Here is a 14213-nt window from a genome sequence, read left to right as displayed (position 1 = left end):
ATATTGGTCACCATTCAATAATCAATCAGTTGTAAATTCCTCAATCATACAGGATGACAACTGTGGTTCGAATGATTATGTCTCAGGCCCTGAAGCTAATTGACGTAGATTCGAAACTACCAGAGCGCATCGGTTTCCTCAGGATTATAGGTACAGACTGATAATGAATGTCTTCTAGTATGAAACCCAAGTTAACTATGTTTATCTGTCAGCTACATTCAATCACCTAACATTTAAAACTAATTTTGTCAATCATTTTTATCATTTCAATTAGATTAATCAATTATTAATTAAAAACTAATTAATTTCTGTGAGTGAAATAGTAACAAAAATAAATAACTGATAAATCGACCAAACATTGCACTACATTGACTATGAAAATTGATGAATTTGGAAGTATGAATAATAATTTAGCTAGACCTTTTATCAAATCAACACCGTTTGAAATATGTACGATATCTTATAAGAATTGACAGTAAATTCCCTATATATATAGTATTAGGTAAGACTTACTTTATAAATAACTGAAACAAAAATTCTTGTAAATAAAATATTCTATAAACAATATGGTAACCGAATTTTTCTAAAACTCGATTGGTTGGCCGGTTCTTATTTTCAGTGAATTAATTTACATCACATTCAGGATGCTGATCAATCAATCGAAATATGATAATTAGAAGTATATCAGCCAATAACCATTATCGATTATTTGCATCTGAATTATATGATTTATCTAAGCATACATTGAATTGTTCCTTAGTATGGGGATCCATTAATAATAATAACAATAATATAACAATAATAGTAATGAAATTAGTGGTCATTACAACTTGATCCACTCGAGAAAAACTTATTAGGATCAAGTCTGTTGAAAATGAAATGTGTTTCTTTTTATTCATCATAATTTTTCTAAGATATTTTCAGCAAAAGGATTATTTAATTGAATTGAATATGGTGATTAATTCATTATAAAATGTGTTCACATTATAAACTGACATCATTTTGATGATCGTTTAAAGATCCCCATCATATTAAAAGACTAATATTTGAACGAAGAATATTCTTTTCGATAAATTTTGATAATCACTGAAAACCTAGAAACACTGGACAATTGTTTCGTTCTATTGTGGGACATATGGGCAGTATGTACTCATAAGCTCACCAAAAGTCAAATCAGAAACCATCAGATTTCTAAGTGATCACATTAACTCTAGAGCGGATGATTCATATTTCTAACTTCAGCTATGTAAGAACTTTCATTCCATATATTAGGTGATGATTATTACAGCTTTTTTTCCGATGTCATAAAATTTCAAAGCAAGAAGTGTGATAGTTGTAAGTTAAATAAAATAAGATGAAAAACTACAAAGATAGAACTAAATTTATTTCATTTGACGAAACACTTTTAGTCGTGGTTTCTTTCTTTCAAAATATTCTTATTAACAAGTATTTATTTTAAGTGTATTCCTATACGTTTACTTCAATGTGTTTTTTCTGCGAATTAATAAGTCAGAATGAATATTTGTGGAGATTGTAGTAATTTTATTAGTTCAATTCTTGAGTTGATCTAGGCTGGACCGCCATTGAAGAAGTGGAAGCACTAGACGTAATTTCTTCCTAGTATAGGACTTCACAGCAGTGCTCATCCGCTATCCCACACGTATGACTCGAATCCAGAGGCTTCAGTCTCACTCACGAACGCTTAACCCCTAGTCCACTTGGTCGGCATCGAACGGTGTTAATGTCTAACTTAAATATATTCATGATATATGATAAATCAATTGAAGTTAAACATCATCACCGTTGGTTGTCGGCTCAATAATCTTGAGGTTAAGCGTTTGGGTGTGAGACGGACATTCCTTGATTTGACTCATCTGTATGAAATCGTGGACCCACTCTGTTGGGAAATCTCATACCATAATGACCTGACTATTAAATGCTTTCAGGTTTTCAAATGTGATCCAACTGAGATTAGTTCGTGATTTGAACGGTGAAAATTCTACAGTCTCCAGAAATCCACATATTGATACTCATTGTAAAATTCATCAATTCAGAATTATTTACAATTATACAGTGACTAATGTGTATTCGGTATCTTAAACCTATGGAATTTTCAACTATTCCATTGAATGACTAATTAATTACTACCTAATGATTAAACATGATTTAACATTAAATTTCTAGATAATCTTACAGCTGATTACCAATGTTGATTATAGGCTTTCTTCATTTTTACTTTTACAATGCACTTAACAACACATGTTCTTCATTTTCATTTCAATATTCTTTAATTCTTATGATAAACATTAGAAATTATGCGCTTAATTTAGTTACTATAAACTAATGTAAAAACAACTAACTTTTCATTTTACAAATACGAATTAGTTAGAAACAATTTAATTTCAATTAATAAGTCATTCAAATGTTCTTCTTCTCCTTTATTATTATTATTAACATTGTAAAATTATTGTTTAACTGAATGCACTAATGTATGTTTTCTTCATTTATTGTCTTGTTTCGTCTATTTGTTCTAATAAAACATGACACTGTGTTCATTATAATATGAATTGAACAAATTCAAATTGAACAACAAAATGATTCACGTTTCATTGTACACCAATAATTTGTTAAATATTAATTTAAATTAAGCGGTGTTGTTTTTTTTTGTTTTTTCAATGATTTTACTAGACTTATACAAGATTTTCTTGAACTCCAGGGTAGGATCTTATTGTCTCATTAGTTATGATTAGTATATTTGTTTTCGTTTTGATTTGAAATAAACAGTATACAATTATGCGCCAAATCATTCATTACTTACATGTATATTCAATTAATATTAACTATGTCCAATATTTAGTTTAAACAAATGTAAAATGATTATCATTACTTAATTAATCAATAGAAGGAATAGAATGATGTGTTGTTCCTATCGGTAAAATGTTAAAAAAAAAGGTTTTCTGAAATGACTTATCCGACATACAAGATGACCGTTATTTATATAACTGACTCACTACTTATTGCTGAAAGCTTTAACGGAATGTTACTAATGTGAGTTTTGAAAATGAAATGTCAATTATTAAAAAAAAACTTTGTTCTTACTGTTACAAATCTTCAAAATAAACTATAAACTATGCTATTTTGTCTTATTCCCATTTAAATTGTGATTATTGCAGTCTAAATACAATTTAAGGATAAGAGATTACAAGCTACAAAGTTTTATCCAGTTATAGAGTTTTGTGGTTGTTTTGCTTAGTAAAGAAAAATATTTATTCAAGGCTGTTAAATATTTTAACATTTTATTTTAATGATGTAATCACACTATTATTGCTCAATGTTATGGTTTACATTACGAGATTACTTTATTTAGACAACCATAAACAATCAAGGAGAAATGGTCAACGGTTTTATCCTTGTTACAAGACACTTTAGGAGTGGGCATCAACAACCCACTGGGAGTCGGACACAGAAATGATAAGTCATGTGACCAACGCCTCATCTTTAAATGGCTGAGTTTGCACTGTGGGATTAATTTATTTAATTTTAATCGAATTGCGGCATCTAAACTATGAAATTCAGCAGTGTCCACAATTGCTTTACACTACTACTCAATGCATTAGATAAGTAATGAAAACTAGCATATATAAATTTTAGAATTGTTTTCTAGTTTACTGTGGTTTATTCTTTTGTTTCTGTCAAAAACAAATCAGTTAACCATTATTAGTTAGTACAAAAAACCATCTATGTCATAATAAAATCAATTATGTTCGACTTCAACTAAGTATAATTCTTACTTACTTACTTACACCTGTTACCCCCAATGGACCATGGACCGCCAACTAGCATTCTCCAACCCACTCTGTCCTGGGCCTTTTCTTCTAGTTCTATCCAACTTTTGTTCATTCTTTTCATGTCTGTCTCCATTTCTCGGCGAAATGTATTTTTTGGTCTTCCTCTTCTCCTTTGTGATGCAGTTGGGTGCTTTCCTCAATGTGTGTCCTATCCACTTCCAGCGCCTCTTCCTGACTTCTTCCTCCGCTGGAATCTGGTTTGTTGTCTCCCACAGTAACTTATTGCTGATGGTGTCTGGCCAACGAATCCGAAGTATCTTGCGTAGACAACTGTTAACAAACACCTGTATCTTCTGGATGATGGCTTTCGTAGTTCTCCACTTCCCGCCCCATACAGTAGAACTGTCTTCACATTTGTATTGAAAATTCTGATCTTGGTGTTGGTTGACAATTGTTTTGAGTTCCAGATGTTCTTCAGTTGTAAATATGCAGCTCTTGCCTTGCCGATCCTCGCCCTCACATCTGCATCAGATCCACCGCGTTCGTCAATGATGCTGCCCAGATATGTAAAGGTTTTCACATCTTCCGACGCTTCTCCGTCAAGAGTAATTCGATTGGTGCATGTTGTATTGTATAGGAGAGTCTTGCTTTTCCCTTTGTTTATATTGAGACCTAGTGCTACTGAGGCTGCTGCTACATTGGTCGTTTTCTCTTGCATTTGTTGTTGCGTTTGTGATAGAAGAGCCAGATCATCTGCGAAGTCTAAATCGTCCAGCTGCATCCTACCTGTCCACTGTATCCCGTGCTTTCCTCCAGATGTTGACGTCTTCATGATCCAGTCGATCACCAGGAGAAAGAGAAAGGGTGAGAGTAATCAACCTTGCCTAACACCGGTCTTTATCTCGAATGAGTCAGTGAGTTGTCCGACAAGGATGATTTGGCAGTTTAGTCCATCATAGGAGTTCCGTATGATATTGACCATCTTCTCAGGCACGCCGTAGTGTCGAAGAAGCCTCCATAGTGTTGTCCTGTCCACGCTATCAAATGCTTTCGCGTAGTCAATGAAGTTGATGTAGAGTGATGAATTCCATTCAATTGACTGTTCCACAATGATCTGTAGAGTTGCGATTTGGTCTGTACACGATCTATCCTTACGAAATCCAGCCTGTTGATCTCGAAGTTGGGCGTCTACGGAGTCCTTCATTCTGTTTAACAATATCCTGTTGAAGACTTTTGCTGGTATTGAGAGAAGAGTGATGCCACTGTAGTTATCACACTTGCTGAGATCTCCTTTCTTTGGTATCTGAAAGTATAATTCAGTGAAAAGTAATTGTTGAAATATCATATTTCTGAGTGTCCATCACACTGGTTGTTAATCTTTTTTATTGGCAATATCAACACTTAGTTTTCATAAATGCTGTTCAGTCAAGAAAATAGTTTTTTCAATGAAACCGTTTGTTGTAGCTGTAAAATTGTGTTTATCTAGCAGTATATTAAAGAATCGAGTGAAAACAAGTCATAATACCGGAAATAATTTATTTTATCGAATAGTAGTCAAGTGATTTTCCACCTAATGAATTTAAACAAAATATTAATTGAACGATGTAAAAATAGTTAACCACTAAACTATTAGAGAAAATTAAAAGGAATTAATGAAAACTGATTGATCAGAATAGAAGAAAAGAAAGGGGTTCAGGATGAACATAAGCTGAGCGATTAAATATATTGCCTTTATATACAGAGTCTGAGTTACAGTCAATGGATTGCTGAAATCCTCTTCAGTGCGCTAAAGTTTTTCATTTGTACCATATTTGAGCTAGTTAGGATGATCGTATAGATCGCTTTGAAAGATTATTATCGTGAGACAATATCATCGGGATTTACAGGGTGCACAATAACTAAGCTGTTGCATATTCCGTTTGACAATCACCCAGAAGAATATTCGAAGATTCATTTTGAAAAAGTTCACGTTTTATCTAATACTTCATGATACAATCTTACTATATTTTCCATCACACTACTCTTTATGTTAAATTAATATAAATAAAGTTGTACAGTCTCAGTAAATGATTTCGTCTTCAAGAACCGTCTTTGTTAAAGTCATTAATTCTTTCATTGAGTATGTATTTGCTTTTTTATTTTGTTCGTTCACCTAATTGTTATTATTCACTTCATATTTTATAATTCCAAAGTAAGCTAATCAAAATCACTTAAATAAAGAGTAAAAGAGAGCCAAAAATTATTTAAGTTTCAACATTGTTACAATTTGAAGTGCTGAAGAATATTTGCAGTTTAGGATACGAATGAGAACATAACACCCCTCATAAATGTCATATCCACTTACATTTTGTAATGTAACGCTTTAAATTTTTTTATTTATACGTTGTATCAGTTATTTATCCTTTTGTCAAGTAGTTCCCTTTAGTGTTATTGTATTTTTGTTTTTGTTTTTATGACTACTCATATTACTTAACATTTTCTGTATCTACATTCTAACGTAAATATTCAAGTAGGATCAAGATTATCAATAACATACTAATGTTTGAGATAATCTCAGAGATTAAGATTTCAATAATTCCAATGTCTAGTCTAGCAAACCTGTCTGAACTCATGTTATCCTACATACTTAAGTCAACATTCTGAATACGACTGGATAAGCGCATTAAAGGTTTGATTTCATTGTTAAACATTACGTATTTCTTTGGTAATTTTAGTTTTGATCATTACCCTGAAGAATTTCGGAAACGTTTGCTGAACTAAACGTTGGAATTATCTAAATTTCAATCGCTGAGATTATTCCAAACATAATTTTCACAAATAATGTCTTCTTTATATTCGGCGCCTACTTTCTGTCAAACTATTCGTTCTAATATTGACAAATGTTCGTATATATTATTGTTTTCTATTCAGAGATATCGCTTTTTAAAATAAACTGAAATATCTTTGATTGTTCAGCAGTATCCAGTTGTAATTCTGAAGATTAATTTATTTCTCAGATTGATATACTATATCAAATAATGTTAATAAATTGGGTCTTATAGACAACGACTTTTTTAAACTACATAACGATACATCATCACTGATATGTGCCTAACTTAATTTATATCAGTAGTATTAAAATGATAGAACACTAATAGTTACGGAGATCATTTAGGTGAGTTTAAAGTTCTGAGCCAGTACAAATTTTTTGAGAGGGTTATAAACTAGTCAAATTTATGCCTAAAATGAAACAATTTGTATTCTAGACAAGAAATCACATTAATAATTGATTCCAGTTAAATCAAATATCAATTTAGGGGATTTGTGGAGATTGCAGTATTCTCAAATTTGTATTCGCGAGTCAATCTAAGCTAGACCAACATTGAAAACCCGAAAGCACTGGACAAACATTTCGTCCTAATATGGGACTCCTTGGAAGTGAGGATTTACGATTCAACATGCAGGACTCGAACCCAAGGCCTTAAGTCTCGCACGTGATCACGCATGCGGGATCGTCGACGAGCACTACATAAGAGTCCCATAGTAGGACGAAATGGCTGCTCAGTTCTTCAAGGCTTTCATCGGTGATCTAGCTTCGATCGACTCGTGGATTCAACTGCGTAAGTCAAATATGTTAATAAAACTTTATGTCAAATAGAATTTTAAATTTCAAAAACATTTGTAAATTAATTTCTGTATGGTAAATTCTCAATCTGGAGTTCAAATAATATTTTGTTGTTGTTAATATTTCAGTATCTCATTGGTTAGGTGGGACTGTGGCAGCTGCGAACAACGCTGTTGATGGAATACAACTTGGTTGTGATTTTCGTTATTTATTGAATTCTGACTTAATGAACGAAATTCCTAATGATTTAACAGTTAATTCGGTTAATCAATACAAATCATCAGTTAAATCGAAAAGTTCGCTTGGGATCGGAAATTGTGCTTTATATACAGGAACATCTATGCAATATGTTTCTGTAGATCCTTGTAATAGTCAAGAAGAAGGTGCATGTCTTGCTGGATTCAGTGCAGATGTACAAGCAGGTGAGTGCTTTATTTACCTTTTGTTTAAATCCCAAGCACACTATATTTTAAGCTGTCTAATATAAAAATCGAGAATTATTATTCTAAATATGATATACTTGTTTAAGAGTTAGTTTTACATAGAAGTAAGCCAAGAACTCACGGCTGATAATTGGTTTAGTTTTCTTTGAGTCATTAAACTGGCTAAAATTAAATAATGTTAACATTTTTCTACTGAGTCAGCTGTGTTTAAGATGTCTTGTGGATTCTGAGACGAGAATGTCATGAGTTGAATTTCTGAAGGGATATAGGCATATGCCACTGAATGGACTACAATATAACGATACGGATGTTCTGTACTCTATAGTTTTTAGTCGTTTCCCATTGAATGTTAATTTTCATTTTAGGCTTTTTTCGATGTTTGCCTAAACCACCTAGGTAGATTGCCTAATTTCAGTTGGACAAAATTTTCAAAAAGGAACATGTGACTCTCTAAAAACATTTATGCATATAGATGTTTGTAGGCGACTAACAAAAGGCCATACATTTTTCATAGCATAATTCACGTGAAATAGTTTCGAAATTCAACATAAATGTCCTGCTAATCAAAATACATAAAATAGGAATGTTGTAAATATTTTTTTATTTACGAGTTATCCATAGAAGAGTGAGTTTTCTGAAATTATTATTCAACATATATTTGAATGCCTAAATGGTGGCTACATACTTTGAAATACTTTGCTTGATCTTTTAAAACAACGTAGACGCTGCTACTTTCTTAGACTACTTCGAGGACTGATCTTAGTTAGTTAACCACTAAAGACTAGGAAGCATCAGACAGTTGTTTCGTCCAAGTATGTAGCTCCTCAGCAGTACCCAACTACGAACCTATCAGAGATCGAACCTAGGTAACACAGAGACAGCCTAATCTTCAAGCAATTAAGTCGGCAATAAATAATTTACATATTTCTAGGAGGAAGTGAACCTTTAAGAAACATATGTTACTGATTTATATTGATTTACTAATACATTATCGGTTCAGTGCTACTTACAACAGTTCACCACATGATCTCAGTCTTAAATAAAGACTAAGATTCAATGGCAAAACCTGCAGAACATCCCATAGTTTCTTTGGAAAGATATTCATTTCAATTTTAAAATTCATTTTATCCATTAGTTTGCTTTCATTTTCGACATTCCTTACCAAATAGGTAACCAATCCGGTGAAGCATTAGTTGCTTTAGGAATGCCTGGAAGTTATTTAACTGAGGGAAATATCTTTCTAGGCCGTTATCGTGGTCGTGAATTAATCAATGCAATCCGATTGAAAAGTTCATCACATGATTTGAAGCATAAGGGTTTCGGTTTAGGATATGCTATTGCTTTAGCCAAATTAAATAATAATGATAATAAACTGGGTGAACAACATAAACATTTACAATCAGATGATCGACAGCATTTTCAGTCAAACATCAACGTCATTACATCAAGTCCAATGTGGATTGATAATGACTATCGTGGAATTATTATGATATTGAATCAAGCTATGGATTTAGGCGGAGTAAGTATTAAATATTCTGAATTTATTTTCTCATATTATTATTGGTTTTTACTTATTGATGTAAAAATATATGTTTACTGGTTTTTCAGAAGTATCAGGGAGTTTTACATTCTACTTTCAGATTTCTTTAGTAGTCTTAACTTTTTTGCCATCTGTATAAACTTATTATTTACCCAAATTTCAAATTTTTTGTTTGTCGATAGCTAACATCTAAAAGATAGTTTTCCCTCATGTTTGATATAAAGAAGGACAAATTTATTTTATACAAGGTAGTCCCGTTAAGTAACAATTCAAGATTAGTTGTAGAATGTTTCCATTGAACGTTTCTATAGTAATGAAAAAGTATCTAATGTACCGTAACATTTAAATCCTCCTCCAATTAATGAGTTTATTACATAGACCAATTAAAAGTCAGATTATTCTGTGTTGAACAGTAAGATTCATGAGACAGAGTTGGATTGGTTTGTGTAACCTACTTAAAGGAATGCACGTAATTCTTAAAACATACACTGAAAAACTTGCTGTATCTATTCTATTCAAAAGTTTTATTTTTTATAGCGGAATGAAAATAAAACTGATTAAATTCGACATCATTCATAATATATTATGAAATGACTGAAATTGTAAAGAAATCTTTTGATTCCAAATTTGTATTCTGAGGGTAATTTGTCTTACCCAGTTTTTGGCGGAGTCTTGGATGTTAACTGTCGATACCAAAATTTCTGAATAGAATGAAACAGATATCCGATGCAACATAACTTTCATTGGTCAATTAATTCTAACAATGAATTTCAAACTATTCAATCTGCATTTTCTTTAAATACTCGACTTGTTACATCCAAAAGTTAGATTTTCAATTCTGATTAACCTATATGAGGTGCTTAAATATATGAAGTAATATTATCAGTAATCAGTAATAACAATAATGTCGATAGTAATATCATTACGAATTCAAACGATAATGGCCTGATTTAAATTCCTGTTTATTTTGGTAGACAGGGAATCTAAAAACAAACAAATAAATATTAGGAAAGAGACAACATCTTGACTGTTAGTACCATATGTAAATATTTTCGCTGTGTTTTGATTAATTTATCTTAGGATTAAGAAATATATTTGTCATTATATGTCAATTTAATGGTCTTCAAATAAAGAGAATTCAAGCGAAGAAAAGTTTCTTTTGGACAAAATCATTTACTTAAGCTGTACATTCGTATTTATAATTATGTGGTAAATATATGTCTATAGAACGATGGAAAAGATTGCATTATGATTTGAGACTCAGGTGATAGATCTTCTCGTACCCCTTGATTATTGGGTAACCTCATATGACAATAAGTCTCGAATCAATTTATGATGCAATCTCTTCTATCCTTCTATAGACATATAATAACAACATAACTATAAATACGAATGTACAGCTTAAGTAAATGATCTCTTCGAAAGGAAAATTTTATTCGCTTAAATTCTTTTTATTTTTATTCACTGATACAATGGTCTTCAATTCCAAGGTTTAGGCATTGAAAATACTACAAAATTGTACTGTATTCAGTTTCAATTTGATATACGAACTATTTCACATTAGACTGCCATTCAATATCCTCAACTGTATTCAATGTTCAATATAATCAAATTTGTACTATTTAAATATTTAATCTGTTAAATAAAATAGTCTTTGGGAAATTCATTTTGTTCACCAAAGTAAATCAGTACGCATTTTGAATTTAGTCCTAAATGGTTATAAGACATACATACCATTTACTACTTCTTTTCATACAAGTAGTTCTCTTGATAAACGTTTTAAGAAATACAAAGACAACAAACATGATGGGATAAAATGAGTACTTTTAGACACTTTATATGCTGTAAATCACTCACAAATCCAGCGATTTATATTAATAAATATAAAACGTTATCAAGATGTAATTGGTGAGTAAAATGTATTTATCTAGTGAAAATCTAGCGAAAAATCATCGCTGAAAAAAGTTGTAATTACTTGCCATATTCATACAAGTTTATGGATATACAAACGAAATAACTGAGAGAGCGTGAAAGAGAGAAAGTTTATGACGTACTTGAATATAAGGGATATCTGCAAATTTTTATGATTACGGCAAGCAGCATACTAAAAGTGTTAGTAATGACGAAAAAACAATGACAAATTAATGGTGATAAGGGCTATAGTAATTGATATAGTCCAAGAAAACTAATTTATTCGAATGGCTAAATTGATATGGAATCAAACATTTTATTAAATAATCTTAAAATAATAAAACTACTTATAGTAACCATAAATTAGATTGAAAACTTGACTGAAATGTATGGTGAAGTTGTTATTAGGAATACAAATCGAACAAATAAAGTAAAACATCAAGGAAGGGAACTGTTGTAAATACGCTGATGCCAGGCGTATACATTGACTACAATTGAGATGACGAATAATTGTTGCTTCTATAAGACGTAGATGTTTGCCATTATTTCGCCCATTTATCGATTACATCACATAGACTCCTATCTATTTCATCCGTCAATAAATTAAACTTGTGTGAATATGAAAACAATCATAATTATTTTTCATGAACTTCGTGCATATCACACGTAATATTGTATTTGTGTAACATTTCATTTATTTATACAATTCTGTGAGTCTGTGAAAGAATCAGAGTTCAAGAGATGATGAAATGAATTCATTTCAACCTACAAAGTGTTTTATTGTCACTTTACCAAATACTAAATGCGATATTAAAAATATACCGTTGGATTACTTACTTACCTACTACTTTGCGCCTGCTACCCCTCGGGAAGGAGCATAGGCCACCTACCAGCATTCTCCATCCAACTCTGTCAGAGGTAATTCTTTTCAATTGTTTCCAGTTGATATTCATCCTTTTGATGTCTGCTTCCAATTTCCGACGCAGTGTGTTCTTTGGCCTCCCTCTTTTCCATTTCCCTTAAGGGTTCCAAATTAGCGCTGATGCAGTTTGATGATTTCTTTAATGTATGTCCTATCTACTTACAGTATCTTTTCCTAAGTTCCTCCTTATATGGAAGTTAGTTTGTTCTCTCCCACAGTAGGATGTTGCTGACTGTTGCACTAGACAACTAGAAAATTTTAATCTTGATGAAATCAAGAGTTTATACTTTTCATGTGCTATTTAAGTAATATTTATACATATATCCTACACTAGTCAATCTTCTATGATAATTTTTGAGATTCGGGTAAATGTGTTTTTTTTTTCAGAAAATCATTTTTTTGCTAATTCTTTAAATGATCAGATCACAAAGTCTTATATTATAATGTTTTATCTTCGATATTATTTATATTTTAAAAATAGATAACTTATTTGAAAGATAAATGGAGTCATGTTGGAAGTTATTTTGGATATAGGTAAGTAAATTAGAAATTTTAATATTTTATTTTATATATTTTTAATCATACCAAAATAGTAGAAACTTATTTTTTCAAAATTCAAAATTGACTTTAATTGTTCCGGTCAAATATACAAATCAGAAGTAACATACATTAGCTAATCACTATCGGAATTCTACATTATCAGTCATGTAATTATTCTACTATTTCTTTCATGAATTATTACATCTTATAATAAAAAGACCTTCTTGAAAATGAAATTTAAGGTAGTAAAATCCACTTAGATATCATTCACTGTATCTGAATCATCCAATAATACAATGTATATCTTGAGCCAGTTTTTTGTTTTCTAAATGAAAGAATTCTCTTCGTGAGGTAGTGTTCAAAATTAACTTTATTTGGAAGGGGTTTTGTGAAGATTTCAGTATTTCCATAGTTGAAATCATTAGTCAAATAAAGATAGACCACCATGGAAAACCTGGAAACAGTGGACGGCCGTTTCGTCCTACTATGGGACTCCTCAGCGGTTAAATGCTCTGGCACAAGACTGGTAGGTCCTGGGTTCGAATCTCGCGAGGTGGGATCGTGGATGCGCACTGCTGAGGAGTAGTAGGATGAAACGGCCGTCCAGTGCTTCCACGTTTTCTATGGTGGTCTAGCTTCCATTGACTCATGATTTTGACTTTATTTGTATATAATATATAACTACATTAAATAATAAGCTGATTAAGAGTTAAATAATAAATTTTATTAACATAAAGGTTTAAGTGAGACTCCTTTATTCCAAGTTAATTTTTACTACTAATCAACATTACTGGAGATTTATAGAGCAGTGAATAACACTGTCGTTATGTTTTACAATGCAGTTCAATTTAACACTATCACCATGAATATAAATCTTAACTTAGTCAATAATTACCGTATGATTATATGTAAAGAATTCATGATAAATATTCGATTCAAAATTAATTTTAATGAGGAAACTAGTGCTGAGTGAACAATACAAAGAAATACATTGTTTAATGATTTTCAATGTATCTATCATTACAATAAGCTTTGAATTAATGTCATTTAGTGATGAAATTAAAATTTTGAAGAATATACTTTACAATTTAAATAATGAGTCTTTTCAAACAACTAAATGATAACAGTTGAATTGATGAGTCGGTTTATGCTAGACCACCATTGAATGTCTGGAAGCATTGAACGGCTGTTTCGTCCTGGCATGAAACTCCTCAGCAGCGCACATCCACAATTCCACACGCGAGACTTGACCCAGGACTTTCGGTCTTGCATGCAAACGCTAATGGTCTAGCTAAGATCGGTTCGTAAACTCAATTGTTAAAATACTACAATCTCCACAAATCCCCATACTGAGAATTTAATAATGATTAACAAAATATTCTATCATCATTATTGGTGCATCTTTCAATATTGTTAGGAAGTTTTAAAATTTAACTATTTTACCGGTCAATTAAAAATTTCAATA

The 14213-nt window shown here is 31.5% G+C and overlaps 1 protein-coding gene across 1 annotated transcript in view; it reads left to right on the top strand.

Moving 5' to 3' along the window:
- Smp_126140 (putative integrin alpha) overlaps positions 1-14213 on the top strand; it is a gene marked incomplete at both ends in the record, with an annotated part of 64653 nt that overhangs the window by 19014 nt on the left and 31426 nt on the right. Inside the window, 3 exons of the mRNA XM_018793981.1 lie at positions 7521-7814; positions 9005-9354; positions 12690-12742. Of these exons, the coding sequence (XP_018648439.1) occupies positions 7521-7814; positions 9005-9354; positions 12690-12742 (697 nt within the window). The remainder of the gene's footprint in view (positions 1-7520; positions 7815-9004; positions 9355-12689; positions 12743-14213) is intronic.

The sequence above is a fragment of the Schistosoma mansoni genome, chromosome 1 (assembly GCF_000237925.1).
Source record: "Schistosoma mansoni strain Puerto Rico chromosome 1, complete genome".
NCBI classification, from domain to species: domain Eukaryota; kingdom Metazoa; phylum Platyhelminthes; class Trematoda; order Strigeidida; family Schistosomatidae; genus Schistosoma; species Schistosoma mansoni.
The sequence above is the reverse complement of the archived record's forward strand: the minus strand, read 5'-3'. Positions and strand labels throughout refer to the sequence as shown.